Source organism: Chaetodon auriga, chromosome 5, assembly GCF_051107435.1.
Source record: "Chaetodon auriga isolate fChaAug3 chromosome 5, fChaAug3.hap1, whole genome shotgun sequence".
In the NCBI taxonomy this organism is placed as follows: domain Eukaryota; kingdom Metazoa; phylum Chordata; class Actinopteri; order Chaetodontiformes; family Chaetodontidae; genus Chaetodon; species Chaetodon auriga.
This window is the reverse complement of record NC_135078.1, coordinates 13,516,317-13,535,122: the sequence shown is the minus strand read 5'-3', so window position 1 is coordinate 13,535,122 and position 18,806 is coordinate 13,516,317. Positions and strand designations below refer to the sequence as shown.

Here is an 18,806-nt window from a genome sequence, read left to right as displayed (position 1 = left end):
GAGATATCCAAAAAAGTTTGTTCCCAGGTGGAAGCAAAAAAAGCAGTTTTTTTTTTTTTCTTGACCTGAAGTGCGAACCGTGAAAACGTCAGTGAGCATTGTCATGTTTTACAGGTTGGAGATGGAGGCCATTTGTCTAACACATAGTTGCTTAACTGCTGGCTCTCTGGTTGGTTCAATCTACTTCACTCTTTGCAAATTGTGGCTGGCACAATCTCTAAAGCAAAGTTTAACTGCCCACGTAGGGCCGTGTTTCTGTTGTTTATGCAAACATAAACTCCTGTAAACAAAGTACGACTGCAACTAACGCTTGTTTTCTCAGTTAATCAATCATTTGGTCCAAAAAAATACCAGAAAGTTGCTCAAAATCACATCTCTGAATGCCTTGTTCTGAAATCCAAAGATATTCAATTTACTACATTTATTGCGTTTCACCTAAAAATGTGACTCAAATGATTAATCATTTATCAAAACAGTTGCAGAATAAAAATTAGTCAGCCAGTCGACTCCTCAAATAATCATTTCAGCTCAAATCAAACCTTTAACAGCATCAGAAAAGGAATTTGGTTTTTAACATTTAATGCTCACCTCCCACTAGTTGCTGCTCTCTTGTCTGACTCTTAGCTCATTGATGGTCCAGGTGTCCAGTGCTGTGTGTGTTCAAATCTCACACATGGGGGCTCTTCTAGTAGGTCCTATTCTTTGGGGAGGTTATCACTGGCCCCAGCACTGCAGGAAAGACTTAGACATCACAAATATACTTTGAATATTTGCTCTAAAGTCAGTGTATATCCTGAATCAATATAGATCATTTTCTGCTGTGTTCTACTCTAATGAATCTAGTGGAGTAGATGTAGTAATGATCCATAGTTCAAAGTGCCTCACTCCTCACCTGAAACAAAAGCACTGTTGAGCTAAGCAGATTAATCTATTCAGAATTATTTTAAGAGGATTCTGATTCACATTTGATCAGTGTTGAGAAATCCTAATTTTATCCACTGTGAAGGTCCCTTCTTTTTATAGACATTGTACAGGAAGCAGCACAGTGTCAGTGACAGCAATGATAAATGCTGCTAAATAACATGCTGATGTTTAGCAGGTATAATGTTTACCTTGGACACCATCTCAGTTAATTAGCATACTAACATATGCTAATTAGCACCAAATACAAAGTAGAGCTGAGGCTGATGCCATTGGTTTCGCAGGTTTTTGGTTCTAAACTACACTTTTGACTTGATGGTGGCACTCATCAACTGGCTGGGCACTATGGATATCTGTACAAAATGTGCCAACCTATCAAATAGATTTCTGGTATTTCACTGTACAAGTGAAGAATTTGACCTCCTGGTGGCGCCAGAAGGGCATTCAGTGAATCACCAAAGTGACTGAAGTGTATGGGCACCATTAAAATCTGTACTAAACTTCGCGGCTATGCAACAGTCACTCGGTCTGGACCAAAGTGGTGGGCAGACCAACAGACTTGGACCACACAGCTTGAATGGCTAAAAAAAATAAAATTCTGTGCATAAACTGTCGCACTGTGTACCCTGAAAAAGGTAATGACATCGCCAGCTTGTGGTTAATGAGGTGATATAAAACCGTGGTTTGGCCTGTTTTTACTTAAAACAAGGAGATATGAAGGGAAAACAAGCACAACCTCTAATTGTTTGTACATTTTGTAGCCAACACAGATCAGAGAATTATTATAGATAACTCAAACAAACACGATATTAAAAATAAATAAATAAATATAACCGCTACTAAACACATAAATGTCAACACTTGCAAGGACAATACAGTGACACATTTGTGATGTTCGCTCACTTACTCACCATTTTGGGACAGATGCACTCACAGACGGAGGAAAAGTAACGTACTCCACATTACCTACATTACTACTCTCTCACACCTGTCAGCTGGGACGTGTGACAACTCAGGTAGGACATGATACAAGGGCTTGATTGTGTTCACGACTTGAGCACGTGAGTACACTACAGCCAGAGAGTGCAAACGGCACGAGATGCTTCACTGGATCCCTTTTCAGTCCCACCTATGTACTTACAGGGTATTATCTTGACACATACACCATCTTTGGCAAATGCAGCCCTCAGCTGCGTGGGGGAGAAATCAAGACAGTGAGGTAGGTGTGTCCTCCTTATCGCTTCACCGATTCTTCCAGGAAGTAGATGTTTTTCGTTTTGAATTCAGTTGTTGTCAAGTGTAATAACAGTGTCTCCAGTCTCGTACTAAAGCGTTGATGTTAAACTTTTCCGTGTGGTCGCCATGTCGGATTCTTTGGAGCGGTCCACCAAGATCAACTTGTTACGGGAGCAGGTGGTGAAGAAGCTCTGTGAGGTGTTGGACAAATCCAGCAATAAAGGATGGCGAAAACTTGGAGAGATAGTCGGCAGTGACCGACGATTCAAAGTCAGGTAGGCTGAAACTGATTCAGACTGTAAACTATACGAGTCAATATAGATAATGAGAAGAAGAAGAAGAAGAAGAAGAAGAAGAAGAGGAAGAAACTTTATTTTTATACCACCTTTCATACAAAAAAGTTAAAAAAAAAAAATAAAAAATTGCTTACACCAAGTGCTTCACTTAAAAAAGACAACGGCCATAAAAAGAGGGATAGAAGATGAAGAATAAAACCCACTTGATAATAACAATAAAAATAAGACAAAAGTAAGGATGAAAATGGAATAAAGAGAATGCATAACACAAGATGGGAAACAAAACTCAGTGAATAGTAGTAATAAAATAAAGTTAAAAACAAGGACAAAGCTCCAGATGCTGCTGATATCTGAAACATGACGTGCTGTCAATCTCCTGCAATCTCCAGCTCAGACGACATGGAGATGTGCTCTCTGAAGGTGCTGCAGCTGGAGGGCAGCCCGAGCCGCATGCTGCTGAGGCTGATGGGAGAGCGAGGTTGCACCACAGGTCACCTGATCGACTACCTCCAAACTCTGGGAAACTCAGAGGCCCTGCAGTGCCTGAAGCCATCAGGTACAGTCAAGCTGTCCAGACGAGGATGATCTGCGTTCTCTGTGTTGATTGGATAACAGGCTTGTTTTCAGTCAGTTACATTTGTCTATGGAAGCAGGGCTCAGTCAGTTCAGGTTTTTTAAAGGGGAATCAAATGATCATGTGTTTACTCCAGAGCTGTGAGCACAGTCGAACTGCATTTAAACACCTTTAGGGAACTAAAATGCTTTTTCAGCCGACGTGGGTGATTTTGATATCTAACAATACATGTCAGCTCTCCATAGTGTGAATTGAAAATCTCCTGTATTTACAGCGTTGCAGATCCTCATTCAGCCCCAGTCTGTAGCTCTTTTAGCGGGTCACAATCTGCGCCTCAGCTGCCACGCCGTGGGCAAATCTCCAGTACAGTACCAATGGTTCAAGACCAAGGAAGAGGTGAGCTATACGACGCCCACCCCCCTCCTCAACCCATCCACACACACACACACACACACACACATACACATACACATACACTACCCGCTGTCTGACTCTAAAGTTGTTTATGTTAACACGTCATTGTCTTCGCTGTGTTTGTTTCTTCATCCTTTTGTCCTTTTATAAAGTATTTGGCTTTAAGTTTACACACAGTTTTACTTGAAGAAAATTTACACAAACTGTTGCTGTTTAAGTACCAAGTTAACAGGTCTGGGCTTGAAATCTTCTCCACCAGTATTTCCGTGGTCTCCTGGCTCAGATGCCTAAACACAAAAACAATGGCGAATACAATGCCTGCACATGTCTCCATGTTGCATCTGCAGTACTGCAGCCAAATGAACTTTTTGCATTGACCTTCCTTGTGCAAACAGTCTTTCAGTTTCCTGGGATGTTGACCTGAATTGAACTGCAGTGTACAATGTATATTATAAAATATAGATTATAATTTGACAAAACACTTCCCACTCTCACCCATCATCCTCTCCTGCATTAGAGTAGCCAGCTGTTTAAACAGGGTCTTCGCAACAAAATTGCCGAGTAGTCACATCATGACCCTCAGATGTGGTGCTTTCTGTATATACATGTTGGGCTGCTCAAAGTGAACCTGACACTGTCATATTACTGACGGTTCCCCTTTTCCGCCAACATGTGAAACCAGTTTTCTTCAGAGCTGGCCATCTGAACTTTAAAAAGGGTCAGTTACATATATACTTTTATATATTTACACAAAACCATATATGTAAGCATACATACTTTCCCCGACTTTATGTTTGATTGCTATTTGTCTGCAAAGATGGGATCATATTCATGCACACAAATTAAACATGGAGTGTTTTTCCCTGAATATTGTCCTTTGCAAATCCTCAGAAGCTGAATTTTGGTGATTATACTCCAACTCTAAAATCGTGCAACACACTGGAATAGACACACTTAAATAGATAGTAGATTGAGCAAAGGAGAGTGAATTTGAGGTGGGGGTGAATCAGTGAGGTTTCAGCCTGCAGACAGGGGTGGGCCCCGTTTCTCCTGTGGCCTGGACTGTTATATATTAGTTAATGTGATTCCCATTTTCACAACCTCAGGTGCCAAACAGCTTCTCTCCAGACCTGGTGATAAGTCCAGTCCATCCGAAGGACGCTGGCTTTTACATCTGCAGGGTCAACTGTGGAGATGCTTTTGAATTCAGCCAGTGGGCTCAGGTGGACGTCCTGGATGTCGCCATGCCTTACGGTAACATTTTACAGGTGTTTAAGTCTCACTTGTGACTGCTGTTTCCAGCTCTGAGTGCTGTGTTTTTGAATCTTTGAAGTGGATGATATTATACTCATGATGTCTCCTCTCCCCCAACACCAGGACTGAGTTATCATTCCTTAGAAGGTCGGCTGAAGTTGGTGATCCAGCCTCACTCGCAGCGACTAAATGTTGGAGAAAACCTGCAGCTGGAGTGTGGAGCCGTGGGGCGGCCGATCCCTCGATACCAGTGGCACAGAAATGGAGTCCCGGTCCCCAACGCCATAAAGAGGAAACTCATGGTGAGGAGATTGTTGTGTGAGAGCTTTTATGATGTTACTCCTCTGAAAATTCTACTTTTTCCTTCTTGTTTGGACACTATTTTGTCCGTTTATAGTCATGTTGTTCAGTTCAGTAATCTTACATTTTGTAGCGAGCAAAGCGCCATGAAGAGTGTCTGCGTTTCAGATTCCTCACGCGATGCAGGATCAGCACGGCAGGTATCGCTGCGAGATCAGCAGCAGCACTGAGAGAATGTGGACCAATGAAGTTGACGTTGTCATAGGTAAGCCACACCGCAGTGCATTGTTTCATACTGTAATTGCAGTCTATGCAAACCAGCTGTCTTGTCATTACATCTGAGTGTTTATTTGCTCTGTTCTTGACTGAAAGCACCAAGGATATCTGTGCAGTTTTCAGGGGCAGTGGAGTGCTCAGAAGGTAGCGTTGAAAGGGGTGGTGCATGGTGTATCAAATGGCAACAGGGTAACAATTAGCGGGCGTCAGCTGCATGAAAATGCTAACCATAACTGTGTTCAGAAGTCTTAATTGTTCCTGTAACTGCATGGGGGTCATGATCGGGATTGTTGTTGCATAGACACTAAACAGCACATGAATTCTTGATTTGACTAATGTCATTAGTATTCTGTATGTATGTCAATGTCAACAAATCCCATGAAAAGACCAAAACCAGCTATGGCTCGATGCCACAAACATACTCTTGTGGTATTGCTGGTGTGTCAAAGGAAGTACTAGAAACAAGGTTCAGGAAGTCGTACGTGATAGTAAAAGGTGCAGACAACCATAAACCAATGCGCTCTGTCTTCAGGTGAAATAATATTATTCATTTATTCTTCAAGCATATAGGCAACTCTGGTCTCTCTATGCTCAAATAGCAGACGAATGATATTATGGTTTGGGTGATCTGCACCATTTAATATCAAGCAAGACTCCCTGGATGTAGTTTATTCCTCTGTGTTATAAACTGTGACACTATTTACCATAAAAAACACATTATTAAGTCAGCAGGAGTGACATGAACACTGTATCCTGCTTCTAGTATAAATACTCACTAGAGCACTGAATGATTATTAATATGCAGCTGAAAATATTCCCCAACAAATGCTCAGTTTACTCAGATTTGAGTAACGTTTGCTGAAAACTGCAGTGCCCAGCTGTTTTAGGAAATTGAATTGAGTAGTTGCAAATTTACATTGTTGGTTTTGGGCTTTTCATTGGATTTGCTGACAATAACAAAAACATGGCCTTAATCTCTAGGTTTAATCATAAATTGGTGATTCCATCGCATGAAAATTAGACCTTTCTTCTACCTTCACTGACCTTCTCTAATCATTTTTTCCCTGAATCAAAAGAACGTTTCTCTAACACCGATGTAAAAATGTTCATCTTAAGTATTTAAATTAAAGCATTTCTATTTTTGTTCCCTAGATGATGTTTACGCCATCGGAGGTAAGAGTAATCGTAGTCGTAGTATTTGTACGTACATATATATTCAAACTCATATTTTCCTTACTCAGCACTTTCATTATGAACCTTTGTTGTGTGTTTACTGTGACATTGTAATTTTAGGTTCCAGTGAATTTTTCCTGAATAGTATTCCCGAACAACTATATGGTAAGTGTCTTTCAGCACATCTCTTTATGCAGGTGTTAGTGAATTATTACAACATGATCAATATCACTTGATAACATGATGCAATACGGACAATAATACCTCAAAAAGTACCGTAGCGTTCAACTGACGTCTCTCTGACACAGTGTCACCAGCAAAGGAAAATTACCAGCTTCACAAATACTGTTTAATTTTGCAGGGATGATGTGTTACATGACATCAAGCAGCTATTAATGTCATTATGTTTGGTATTGAACCCATTATGATCCACTTCCTTCCTGCCTGCATTTCTTTGTAATTGTGATTTGTAGCACCACTACCTGATTTCCTGGTGCATTAGTCACAAGTGTGACATATTAAGTACAGCGTGTATGTCATAGAAAGTAGGATATGTTAAAAGCAAGGCAAAAAAAAAAAAAAGACAGCTAAAATTAATTAAATTGAATCTACATCAACCCTCACTGGGTGTGTTGGAGAAAAATCTAAACAAACAGCATTCTCAAGTAAATCCTCACCAACATTTGACTGAGTCCTTCAAGAGTTCTCATTAAAATAATTTAATGATTTTTATTTTTCATATGCGATTCACTTGTGTGAATGTAAGGACTGTTTTTCCGTCCCGTAGTTTAACAGTGTGGTTTTCTCACTCTCTCGTCCCAGCGACCGACAAAGTGGCCCTGCTGATCGGCAATCTGTCTTACCAGAACCACCCGCAGCTCAAAGCTCCCATGGTGGACGTGTACGACCTCACCAACCTCCTGCGGCAGCTCAACTTCCAGGTGGTCTCACTGCTGGACCTCACCGAGTCAGAGATGAGAAACGCTGTGGACGAGTTCCTGTTGCTGCTTCACAAAGGAGTCTATGGTACGCTGGGATTTCACAAACCTGTCGATGGTCAGAAATCCAGAAACAGTCACATCCCAAACATGAATTATATGAGTAATGTCTCAGGTGATTGAAGTACACACCTCCCTCTTTAGGTCTGCTGTACTATGCTGGTCATGGATATGAGAACTATGGCAACAGTTTCATGGTGCCCGTGGACGCACCAAACCCGTACCGGTCAGCCAACTGTTTATGCGTGCAGAGCATCCTTAAGCTGATGCAGGAGAAGGAGACGGGCCTCAATGTGTTTCTGCTGGACATGTGCAGGAAGAGGTGAGTCCTTGAGTCTGTGGGCCTTTCTTCAGCTGGTTACATTTAACTGTGATTTATCTGATTCTCTTTAAACTGAACTAAAATAAGATGCTTATACTTACATACACTTATTCAAGTAGTATTTTCAGTGCATGACTTTTACTTCTAATAGAGTATTTTTACAGTGTGGTATTAGTACTTTTACTTAATTAAATGATCTGAGTACTTCCTCCACCACTGAGTCAAGCTACCATCGTGTGCATGAGGCCTCCAGTGCACCACTTTGATCTTATTGTTATACACATAGACAGTTTTTGTGTGTAATTCCATGACAGGACCCATGAAGAATTATTTTCTCTCCACAGTAGCTGTTAGGGATTTATCACCTTGGTTTGCATCCTAGAGGTTTCATAGATGTCTCCATTTTCTAGGAATATTCATGATGACAGCACTCCAAACATTGTCCTGAGGGTTACGGCCAACATTGTCTTTGGATATGCTACGTAAGTTTGCAACATAAATTGTAACCAAAACGAAATTTATACACTTTCTCTGTTTTCAAGAATATTAAAATGGTGTTTTTCATTCGGCTGTCCAGGTGTCAAGATGCTGAGGCCTTTGAACTGAGCTCCAGTGGCTTCACCAACGGTGTGTTTGTCAAGTTCTTGAAGAAGCGACTGCTTGACGATGAGAAGATCACCGTGGTGCTGGACAGAGTCGCTGAGGGTGAGAGAGGAACAGAAACACAATTTAATAACATCACATGTAGCCCTGCAAGAAGTACTAGTCACATCAGAAATATCACATTCGTCGTAGATGTAAATAATCCCAAAACTTTGATCGTAAAATGAGTTTGTGACTGAGAAGATGATTCGGTTTGCTGTGTAATGTAATCTGGATATTTTGTGAGGTGTTACGGTCAAGACAGGCTGTTGTTGAAATGCTGACGTGTGATCTATTCTTTCTTGTGTCCAGACATGGGTCAGTTTGATGCTACGAAGGGGAAGCAGGCTCTGGAGATTCGCAGTAGTCTGTCAGAGAGGAGAGCTCTGACTGATCCTATTCTGCCCGGCGACAGCGCTGAGCTTGCTCACGCTCACAGTCGTCAGTGGGCAAAGGCTCATGGTGAGGTCAAAACACAGACCCTCCACTTCATTTTTAAATGTTTGTTTGTCAGCTCTTATCACTGCGCTGGGAAGCCCCGGTTTGCTTTCTGCAGAACTGCACACTGACTCACTCTGATACACACTTGCACACACGGTGCCTTCCTAAGACAACCACACTGTTGATGACTTGGCAGCAGGTTGGAAGAGTGAGAAACAACGATTATCACCTCTTCCTCTTTCATCAGCTAATAAATATGTGCTTATGATATTTCTGGTAGTAGTTTTCAGTGTTTTGGATCAGGAACACCAGGTGCAGTTCTTGAAACAAACCAGTGAAATGTGTGTTTTTCTGTCTTTTATTCCAGAGCTTCCTGAGAGCATGTGTCTCAGCTTTGACTGTGGGGCTCAGATAAAGTTGGGCTTCGCTGCAGAGTTCTCCAACGTGCTTGTCATTTACACCCACATCATTAAGAAGCCCGAGGACATGTCCTTCTGCCAGGCTCACGTCACTGACTTCTCACAGGTCAGTATGTTGTCATGAACACAGGTTGTTAAGAAAGAAGAAGAAGAAGCCGACAATTAAATCAGAATCAAAACAGTTGTACAACAAAGCCACAGAATGCATGTACCTAAAAGTATTTCGACAGTGCTTGTATGCATCACCACCTGCTTCCTTACCTGAATGCAGGACCTTGATGTGGATCCTAAAGAGATGAACAGAGAGACTCCAGAGGAGACCGGGATCTACTTCCTGTCCAGCAGCCTGCCGCAGCATTGTCTTTACACCAGAGTCAGCTCGCTGCAGAAGCTCAGGGTAAAAACTCAACATGACGCTCTGAAGACATTTCGGCATGTAGTAATGTGGGAAAACCTATTCTCTTTAAACGACAGCCGTGTTTCTACAGGTTTTTTTATGTGTCTCAGGGTTATCATAATAAGGAAGGGATAGATTAAAACTGCATTTCCACCCAAAGTTACCTGGAACTTTTAGTCCCAGGAACTACTTTTTAAGGAACTAAAAGGTGCCTTCAGCCCATTGTTGTCTACATTTCGACCATGGTCTTCAGACCCTCAAAGATGAGGAAAATTAGCCTGCTTTAGTGTGACAGAGAGACTGACATGCTAGAACCACGGTGCTACTCATTTATGTTTCACTCAATGTAGAATGTCTATTATTCTATTATTGTGTGTCCATCTTAGAGGGTATTTTGTTAAATTTAGCTGAAGACAACCAATTCTGGGTCCTGAAAACAAAAAAGAATACAATTGTGTTTCTTAATAATGTCTCTCCTCTGACCCACATGCAACAGGAGGAGCTGGTCTTCACCGTGTGCCTTCAGGGCACCTTCACCGCCATGGATGACGATCCCGTCCACTGGACCAAAAGCGTCAACATTGGCAAGCCGCTGATCGCTCGACTGGACCTGCACCGGGCGATGAGGCGAAATAGCTGCCTGCAGACATGCATGATGCCCCACAGCCCGTCCCACAGCCCCTGTCACAGCCCCGGGCCCGAACACCGCCTCCACCTCCATCACGGGCTGCACCAAGCTCAGGACTATAGCCGCCTGTCACCACAGAACCACTACCTGGACGTGTACGAGCATCTTCAGGGTGCAGTGGGTGGCTGTGGGGATTCCTACTATGACAACCTCAACCAGTCTCAGTATGAACCTGCATACGACTCAGCTGGTGGGCTGTCAAGCTCACCAGGCAGGCTAAGCATCCCTATAGAGGCCAGTGATGACATCACCGAGCTGCAGACTGTGTTCATCAACAGTCTGCAGCTTCAGCAGCAATAAAATGGCTGCTGGATGTCATCAATATTTCTCAGAAGAGAAGCCTTAAATGTCTAGTGTTGTACCTGGAATACTGCTGCTCTTTCTGTTACATGTTGTGACTTCATAATGTTTTTTTAGATTATTATATTCTTCAATTTATGAGCATTATTTGCATCACCAAGCTGTACACTGACTTTTGTACTTGAGTTTTAAAGAGTTTTGTAAATGCATTTTTAGAAGAAGGGCAAGCTGCCACATTTGCGTGACAAGTTTTGTATGTTTTGTAGAGGCGACAATTTACCAGTGATTCTCTAACTTTTTGCAGAAAGCAGAGCTGGAACTGTTTAAAAGTATAAGCTACATGACTACAATTTAGGGGGGCAGTATGATTAAGAAGATAAGGTTTTCATTGCAAGAAAAGCTTTGTAAACATTTGCTCATGGAGGCTAAATTTGCAGGAGCTCCCTCTGCTGTACAGTTAGAATACATATCAAAGGCCATCAGCAGACATTTTACAATGTTATTAGCCAATGAGAGGAAGTGATGCTTAACAACTTTAACCGTGGACAATTGATTAAAAACCTCAACCCACTGAGAATATTTCCACACAGCTATTGTTTTTCTATTTTTCTATCTCCTGTCTCCTCAGGATGGCAGGAGAAGGCTGTTCTATTAGGACTTACTTCTCCTCCACCAGCTGCCTCTTGTCCCAGCTCTCTGGACCTGCCTGCAATACTCAAAGTCATCCGCTCCTTTTATATCTTTGTTTTGCCGAGGACTTAATTGGTGTCTGCTCATCAGTGAACCATGAAACTTTCCAAAAGAAAGAAATGACCGACTAAGGGCCGACATAGTCCACTGCACACTTGATGGACATCATTCCTGTAGTGTGAGGTCCTTATCTGAACGTTAAATTAGAGTACAACAAGCCAGACTTTCTTTCATGGCAGTAAGCACAGACATAATGTGCTGCTCCACGGCCCCACTGTATCTTCATTTCTGCATGTGACAGTGTGGCACATGCAGAATTAATCTCCTGACATGAGTCCTGTGCGAGGATTTCCTGCACAGCAACAGAAAGAGAACTAGTTCAACGGCTCAGCCCTTTTCTGCTTCTACGCAGTATTTATGCTCAGCGGGTCAAGATTATTTGTAGAGGAACAGCTTACTAAGGGACAGTGGAGGACAGAGATGAAGATGAAGTTGACTGTAAAGACAATGAAATTTAGTAACAAAATGTACGAATGTCAAAAGAATGGAGAACAAATGAGGTACAAGAACAATATGAACACACTGAGGTGGGATGTAATGAGTGTGAATATCAGTGGTAAATTTTACACTTCATAGCCTGTGCATCCATGACGCAATACATCAGGGTATTTAACTGAATATTGTTCATGGGGGTTGTTCCAAGGGACAGAAAGAGAGCCACTGTTGAGTTGCTCAAGCAGATGTGAGGAAATATGCTCAAGTGACGGTTGAAAAGTGGCTCTTTTGAAATCGACCCTGTAATTTTTTGTACATTATCTAAAATCTGGGTGGGTGGCTGCGGCTTAGGAGGTAGAATGGTCGCCTGCCAATCAGGAAGTCGGTGGTTAGATCCCTGGCCTCGGTAGTCCACGTGCCAAAGTATCCTCAGGCAAGACACTGAACCCCAAAACTGCCCCTGATGCTGTGCCATTGATGTGTGAATTCATATGAACGTCGCTTTGGATAAAAGCGTCTGCCAAATGACTAATTGTAATTGTAAAATCTACTTAAACAGCTCAAAAGAGCAAAATTGTTTTATGAAATGAATATATTAACAGTAGTAGAAGTTAGTTTCCACTCATTGCTGTTTTCATGAGAGCAGGCAGGTCATGTGACCTTCAGCTGTCAGGTCCTGCACATAGCAGGACAGGACACCTTGCAGAAAGCTCCACAGTAGCCACATAACAGCACTCAGGTCGGGAAGGGTGTCATATTTTTATCAACCACATGCATGAGGCAACATTTTGCTTCAAAACACAGGAATGTCTCTTTCAGCATGTTCTAGCCATGGACAAGCCTGCAGGACAGGACACTGCAGCACAGCACCGAGACACGAACCCTGTCTGGTTGAATAATGGATGGAGTCAGCCACCCACAGGCTGCAGGGTGATATCATAGCTGCGTCACTTGTGCAGCTGAGGGAGGAGGGGAGGGCTGGTTAGACGATGCAGCAGCAGGCAGAGAGAGGAGAGAACAAGTGAGAAACCTGCCTACAGAGAGGACAGAGGGAGAATAATCATGTCAACCTACTGCAAGCAGCTCTTGTTTCAGATCCTCCTGCTTGTCGGCTCCTGCAGACACATCAATACAAGTAAATGACTATTTGGGTTCAATTTTGGCTGTGTGTGGTTGTGTTAAAAGCTCTGCTCTGCCTTCTCTTTGCCCAACTAAATGATCTGCAACCTTGTGAGGAGGAGAAGAAAATGTCATGACTTCCATACCATCATGTCTGCTGTATTTTGCTACTGATAGTCAGTGTTTATTGTATGTTTTTAATGTCCCCCAAAAGTGTTCTTACAATCTGCAGCATTTAAATCATCATGGGACACTCAGACTCTACATTAAAACAAAGGGCAATTAGTTATGTAAGGATTAAAATATAAATATAGGTATGAAAAAGAAAAATGAGAAAGAAAATATATTTTATAGCTGTGATCAGGGGGATTACTAACTGCAGCTAATTATCATTTAGGCAAATTGCTAATGAGTTTAATGCTATAATGTTTTATACCTACCACACATTTAGTTACCTTTGATGTAATATCTCACTAATATGTTTTTGTGGAGTATTAAAAAAGGATAAATTCATTGTTTATTTCTGTAGGTTTAAGGAAATGAACAGCTGTATTTTTTATTATAACAGAGAAGCATCTAATTTTTTCCTTTTTTTACATTTGGTCCTTCTTTCTATTTATGTATGCTTTGTATGTTTAAATTGTCACCTGTTCTTACTATAAATACTGTCAGCTAGTGTTATATTTTAATCCTTCACACATGCAGGTTTGTGTGTGTTTTTATACTGACTTGTTTCCTGTCAGAAACACCTGTCCCAACGCCCACGCCACTGGCTCCCATCAGTCCCCTGCCCACACTTGAAAGGAGCGTTGTTCTCAAAGGTAACTGTCCATCAGAGGACACTGGCCTGCAAAGGAAAAACTGAAGTAAAAAAAAAAAAAGAAAAAGAAAAAGACAGAAAGTGTTTCAAAGCTGTCAACCTATTTAACTGTAACAGATGCATAGAGGATGCATATTCTTCATTTAATGTCTTTTAGGACTTATTATTGTACCAAAAAAAGATAAATTGACATAAACCTTTGGAAAAACCTCAAAGGGAAAACATTCTATCAACAAACAAATTGAGTTTCAGCTTTCCTTCTACTATTATTTTTCCTAATAATTAACTTAAAATTAAAACAATAAATCAAATTACACTTTTTTGTAATTTTACACCAAAAACCAAATTCCACAAAAGTCAAATACTGATCTGACAGGGGGGACAGTTACTCTGACTACTACTCTGCTAAGCTAATGTTAGCCTAGCCACCTGTTTCTGTCCATCTTTCTACTATCTGTCTTCCTGTTCTTGGTTTAGCTTCTGATTTACTTACAGCATGTGGGACAACAAACTAAATTACCAAAATGTTAGTTTTCTGAAACAGATGTAGTTGTAACAGCCTTAAGTAAAAGTGCGCTGTAGCTACTTCAAGCTAGCTAGCATAGTTGACTACTTGGTTTTTAGCTAATTTGTTGTAACTGCACTTTTAACAGGCAGATTTTCTGTGAATTTATTTTATATTTTATTGCATAAAAACTGTTATATGGCAAAATAAATGAGATTTTCGAGCGAATTTGGACTAAATGTGTAGTTAATGCTTTTTAGCATTGTAGAGCAGTATATGCTACATTTGTCGCCATATTGTGTCCTCCAGCTTGGTTGTAAAAGGTAGTGTATTAGCAGAGGTGGCTGTTTTGTCATGGCCATTAGTGTCTGTTCATTCAAATGAACAGGTGACTTTCCGTTGTGTGTTTGAAGTACTCCTTCCCTCCCCACACAGGCCAAAGTCACACTGAGAAAGTTGAACTACTGAACCCTGTCAGTATCACACTGGAGTGTACCTGGACTGGCAACCACAACAAACCGCCAAACATAACTGGGTACTGGACAAAAGACGAGGATGAAGTTGAGAACAGCCGCCTCACAGTGCAGTTGGAGAATGAGCAATATAATCTCAAAAGAGTGTGAGTACTTCATGAGTTCATTCTTTCATCCATTATCTTCAGAAAAGGCATTTTTAGCCTAATGTGTCTCTGATAGGTATCAGCTGCTTGGTGGGTTGTCAGATTATTTAAATGAATGCATGTGTGTGCATCATGATTTACAAAAATAGTTAATATCATGAACATATTATTACATTTTACACAGATTAGCAAATTTTCTATGAATTAATCAAGTGCATTTTTCATGCACAGTGGATTGAAATCTTGTGTTGATGTTTAAAAACTGGCTTCTGTCGGTCTGCACTACACTGCAAGACTAAAGATAAGAAATAAAGGATAAGAGAAGCCATGTTTTAATGAAAGACTCACATATTATACACAGATTTATTTTTAGAAGACTCATCCTAAATTGAAAATAATAATATGTTTTGGTGTAAAATCACAAATCCATTTTTGCTTTTCAGGTTCAACATTGTCAGTGAAGAAAATCTCGGAAATTACTCATGCGTGTTTGGGAGTGAAGTGAAAATAGACTTTGTTTTGGCAGGTACAGATCACATCCTTTATGTGTTATCACCTTACTAAGCTTCTGCTGCTTATTCATATCAAAGGTCAATATTTACACTGAGTAACTATGTTTGAAGGAAACAAAATGCAGCCTGCAGAGTGCCATTTTCTCATTATCATGCTCTCCCTTGTTGTCCACCAGCTCCACAGATTGGTGAGGTGCGAGATAAGCCGATCGTCAGCTACGTGGGCGACTCTGTGGTGATTGCATGCAAACTGGATGAAACCAAACCGAAGCCCAACACCTGGAACTGGTACAGAGCGAATGGTACAGACAAGGTGGGTGAGCTGCTCAGAGACCTAATTAAGTCATTACAGCCAGCAAATATTACATAAATCAAAAAGAGTGGCACAGAAGGGTCAAGATAGAAAATACACAGGATATAAAAAGGAAAACCAACTATGTATACGTTCATATTAAATCAATATTGACAATTATGATCAAAATATTTTCACCAAACAAAGAGCAAGAACCACCACTTAATAGTAATTCCACTAGTGGCCTCTTTCTCTATGCACAAGTTTCATTTCTCCATCTATTTGACTGGAAGATGTGTTTTTTACTTTTAATGGACAGTGTTGTCATGATGGCTAAAAGAGCAAAGCCTTAACTTGTTTTTCTGTCTTGACTTGCCTCACTTCCTGTTCTTTTGTTTGAGATCATGCTGTTGACTTCTCACATTGCTCTGCCCATGTCACCTCTCTCAGAAAGGAAGTGCATTTTTTTTCTTTCTGGAAGCAACATAAACCTCAACACCTCTTCACTTCTGTTAGTTATGCTGAGACACTCCTAAAAAGCACTTAATGAGAAGTTCATACTGTGCTTTTAAGAGCTTCTCCGTGCAGTAATCCTTGCCGAGGATGTTGTCTATAAGTAATATCCGTTCATTTTCAAAAACCTCATGTGATGAGAAATGACCTTTAAACAAACATGTATGGCCTCTGACGTATTGGACTTACATTCGTAGGAGCAGATTTTCGCTGCTGCAGAGCCTCACCGCTATGAAATCAAAAACCAAGAGAGGGAGACCAAACTGCTCGTGCACAACCTGACAGAGGCCGACTCTGGCTTGTATTACTGCGGCGCAGTGTACGCCATCAGCACCGCGATGGGCCACGTGAAGCTTAAGGTCAGATGTGGAAAGTCACCAAGCCAAAGTGCATTTATTCAAAGACTGTGTTCCTGTTCATTTATACTTCTACTTCACTACATTGCACAGGGAAATATTACACTTCACGCTGCATTACATTTGTCTGGTTCCAAAACTTTTTTGCCTGTGAGCTATAATGAAAACACAATGTCTACTTTGGCCCTACTAAACTTCTCAGATGATTTTATTTTTACAACTGTTTGAGACCTGAAGACATAAAACTCTCCAACATTCCACCAAATAGCAGATAGTAAGACAAAAATCCAAAACATTTGAAATGAATTTTATCATTTCTACCATATTTATCATCTTGTGATCCTTTGGAGGGACCTGAACCAAACACTGGGAACCACTAGTCTAAACTACCTAACTGTATATAAAGAGGTTAAAACTAGCTCCACCTCAACCAGCTAGTAAAATGCTACTTATGCAATGATGCACCAGTGTTAATCTAATAATGCATGTATAATTATACTTTTATACTTCTACATTGTTCTAATATTTCTGTAACTTGAAGGTCATCAGCTTCTACGAGCCTCTGAAACCGTTCATTGCCATCGTGGTGGAAGTGATCGTCCTGGTCACCGCCATTCTGCTCTACGAGAAAAAACAGTCCAAGAAAAACCACACAGCAGGTAGTCAGACGACACACAGAAGCTGTAGTTCATGACACTGTGTGTTGTGTTGTGCAGTATGTGGACTTTTAACATAAAATTATCTGCTATATTCTCAGGAAATGGGACGAATGACCAAACCGACACACTGTGAGTATGATGGAAACGCTGCTAATGTCTCTAAAGATATATTTCCTTTACAGTTTGATGTCTATACAGGCCTCCTTTGGGTGCCTTTCTTTCACGATGTACGTTTTTATGCCCTCAACAGGACACAGGGAGAAAATAATGAATCAGAGGGAAGTTCTTCCATGAGACAGCGGAAAGTTTAAAGACTGTGATTACTTCAATCCAGCAGATCAGAGCTTCTGTAAAACGAACGACATATTTTCCTTTTTTTTTTTTTGGAGAAATGAACTATCGAGTTTAACAGCAATATCTCAATCAATCTATTTTAAGAATATTTTCACCAAATAAAGTGCAATAACCACTTAATGATCATTCCTTTGATTCTTACACTAGCAGCCTCTTTTATGTCCGAGTGTCAGTTGTCACTTTATTTCACTGGAAGATAAGTTTTTTTTTTTTTTTTTTTTAAATTGACAGTAGTATGATGATGGCTGAAGGAGTAAAGCATTTACCTTTTTTTTTTTTTTCAGTCCTGAACCCTGTATCTCCTCACTACCTGTGGAAACTGACACATTACTTTCTCTCAGAAAGGAAGTGCATTTTCTTCTTTCGGGCAACAACTCCCACCTCGGCTCCTCTTCACTTCTTATCTATGCATTATGTTTTGTGATCCGTGCCTTACACCCCTAAAAGCACCTAACCATTCATACTGTGTTTGCAACCACTTTCCTGTCACTTTCTGGAGTTAGTGCTTGCAGTAATGTGTGCCTAATGCGCTACCCATTATCTTAATAACGTGTATGTCAAGATACATCATCATATGTGCAGATACTTGTTTGTCTTATTCGCGTTGATGTATCAGAAGGTGGTCGGAAAGATCATGTTGTCCTCTAATCATGACTTCTATTGTGTGTGTCGCGTTGTCAGCCTTCACTTAACCTGAAAGGTGTGCTCCTGTAAATGTTAACAAGCAAATTAAAACAACACGAGTCACTGTCGTCGTGTTTGTTTCAGTAACTTCCTGTAAGAACTATCAACTTTACATGTGTTGGTGAGTCTTACGGCACATGTGAAAAAAAGCTGCTGTGGCTCCAGAGGGAACTGCGTCAGTTAGTGTTGAAGATGAGTTTGAGACTTAAAATAAATCTGGTGGTGTGAAGTCAGACAGAAGTGAGCCTCCAGACTCTATAGCTCGCTCCTCATCTCTGCTAGCAGCTCGAAGCTACATTAGCCGCTCTTGGCATAACACACCCGAATCAACGACTGAACTGTTGGCACTTGAGTTGCATTGTGGGTAATGTTGGCACCAGACTTAATGAAGAAGAATGTGTGGAACAACAGCTGGCTGTCTTGTAAGTGAGGTGGACCAGTCCCATGTATAGCGCAGATTTTCTCCGAATCAGTAAAACTTCCAAGTATTTTTGACACACTGCAGACTACAAATAACTATGTACTGCTAATTTAGAA

The 18,806-nt window shown here is 40.9% G+C and overlaps 2 protein-coding genes across 3 annotated transcripts; both read left to right on the top strand.

The window, feature by feature from the left end:
• The first annotated feature begins 1,837 nt into the window (after positions 1–1,837).
• On the top strand, positions 1,838–11,228 carry malt1 (MALT paracaspase 1). Of its 2 annotated transcripts, XM_076729838.1 has the most exons (17): positions 1,838–2,432; positions 2,843–3,009; positions 3,302–3,423; positions 4,548–4,695; positions 4,819–4,997; positions 5,164–5,260; positions 5,368–5,415; positions 6,424–6,444; positions 6,565–6,609; positions 7,267–7,470; positions 7,587–7,764; positions 8,175–8,246; positions 8,342–8,469; positions 8,719–8,868; positions 9,215–9,372; positions 9,538–9,663; positions 10,160–11,228. In XM_076729838.1, exons 1-17 carry the CDS (start codon positions 2,284–2,286, stop codon positions 10,649–10,651), a joined length of 2,484 nt encoding a protein of 827 aa, XP_076585953.1. In that variant the 5' UTR covers positions 1,838–2,283; the 3' UTR covers positions 10,652–11,228. The 2 variants fall into 2 exon arrangements, with proteins under 2 accessions (XP_076585953.1, XP_076585954.1); XM_076729839.1 differs by lacking the exon at positions 5,368–5,415 and having other exon boundaries at positions 1,844–2,432.
• A 1,554-nt stretch (positions 11,229–12,782) lies between these two features.
• Positions 12,783–18,338, top strand: emb (embigin). The gene is made up of 9 exons (XM_076731452.1): positions 12,783–12,971; positions 13,699–13,776; positions 14,716–14,899; positions 15,343–15,425; positions 15,588–15,724; positions 16,414–16,575; positions 17,114–17,231; positions 17,330–17,360; positions 17,482–18,338. The coding sequence occupies exons 1-9, from the start codon at positions 12,899–12,901 to the stop codon at positions 17,540–17,542; spliced, it is 927 nt and encodes a 308-aa protein (XP_076587567.1). The 5' UTR covers positions 12,783–12,898; the 3' UTR covers positions 17,543–18,338.
• Positions 18,339–18,806: the final 468 nt, after the last annotated feature.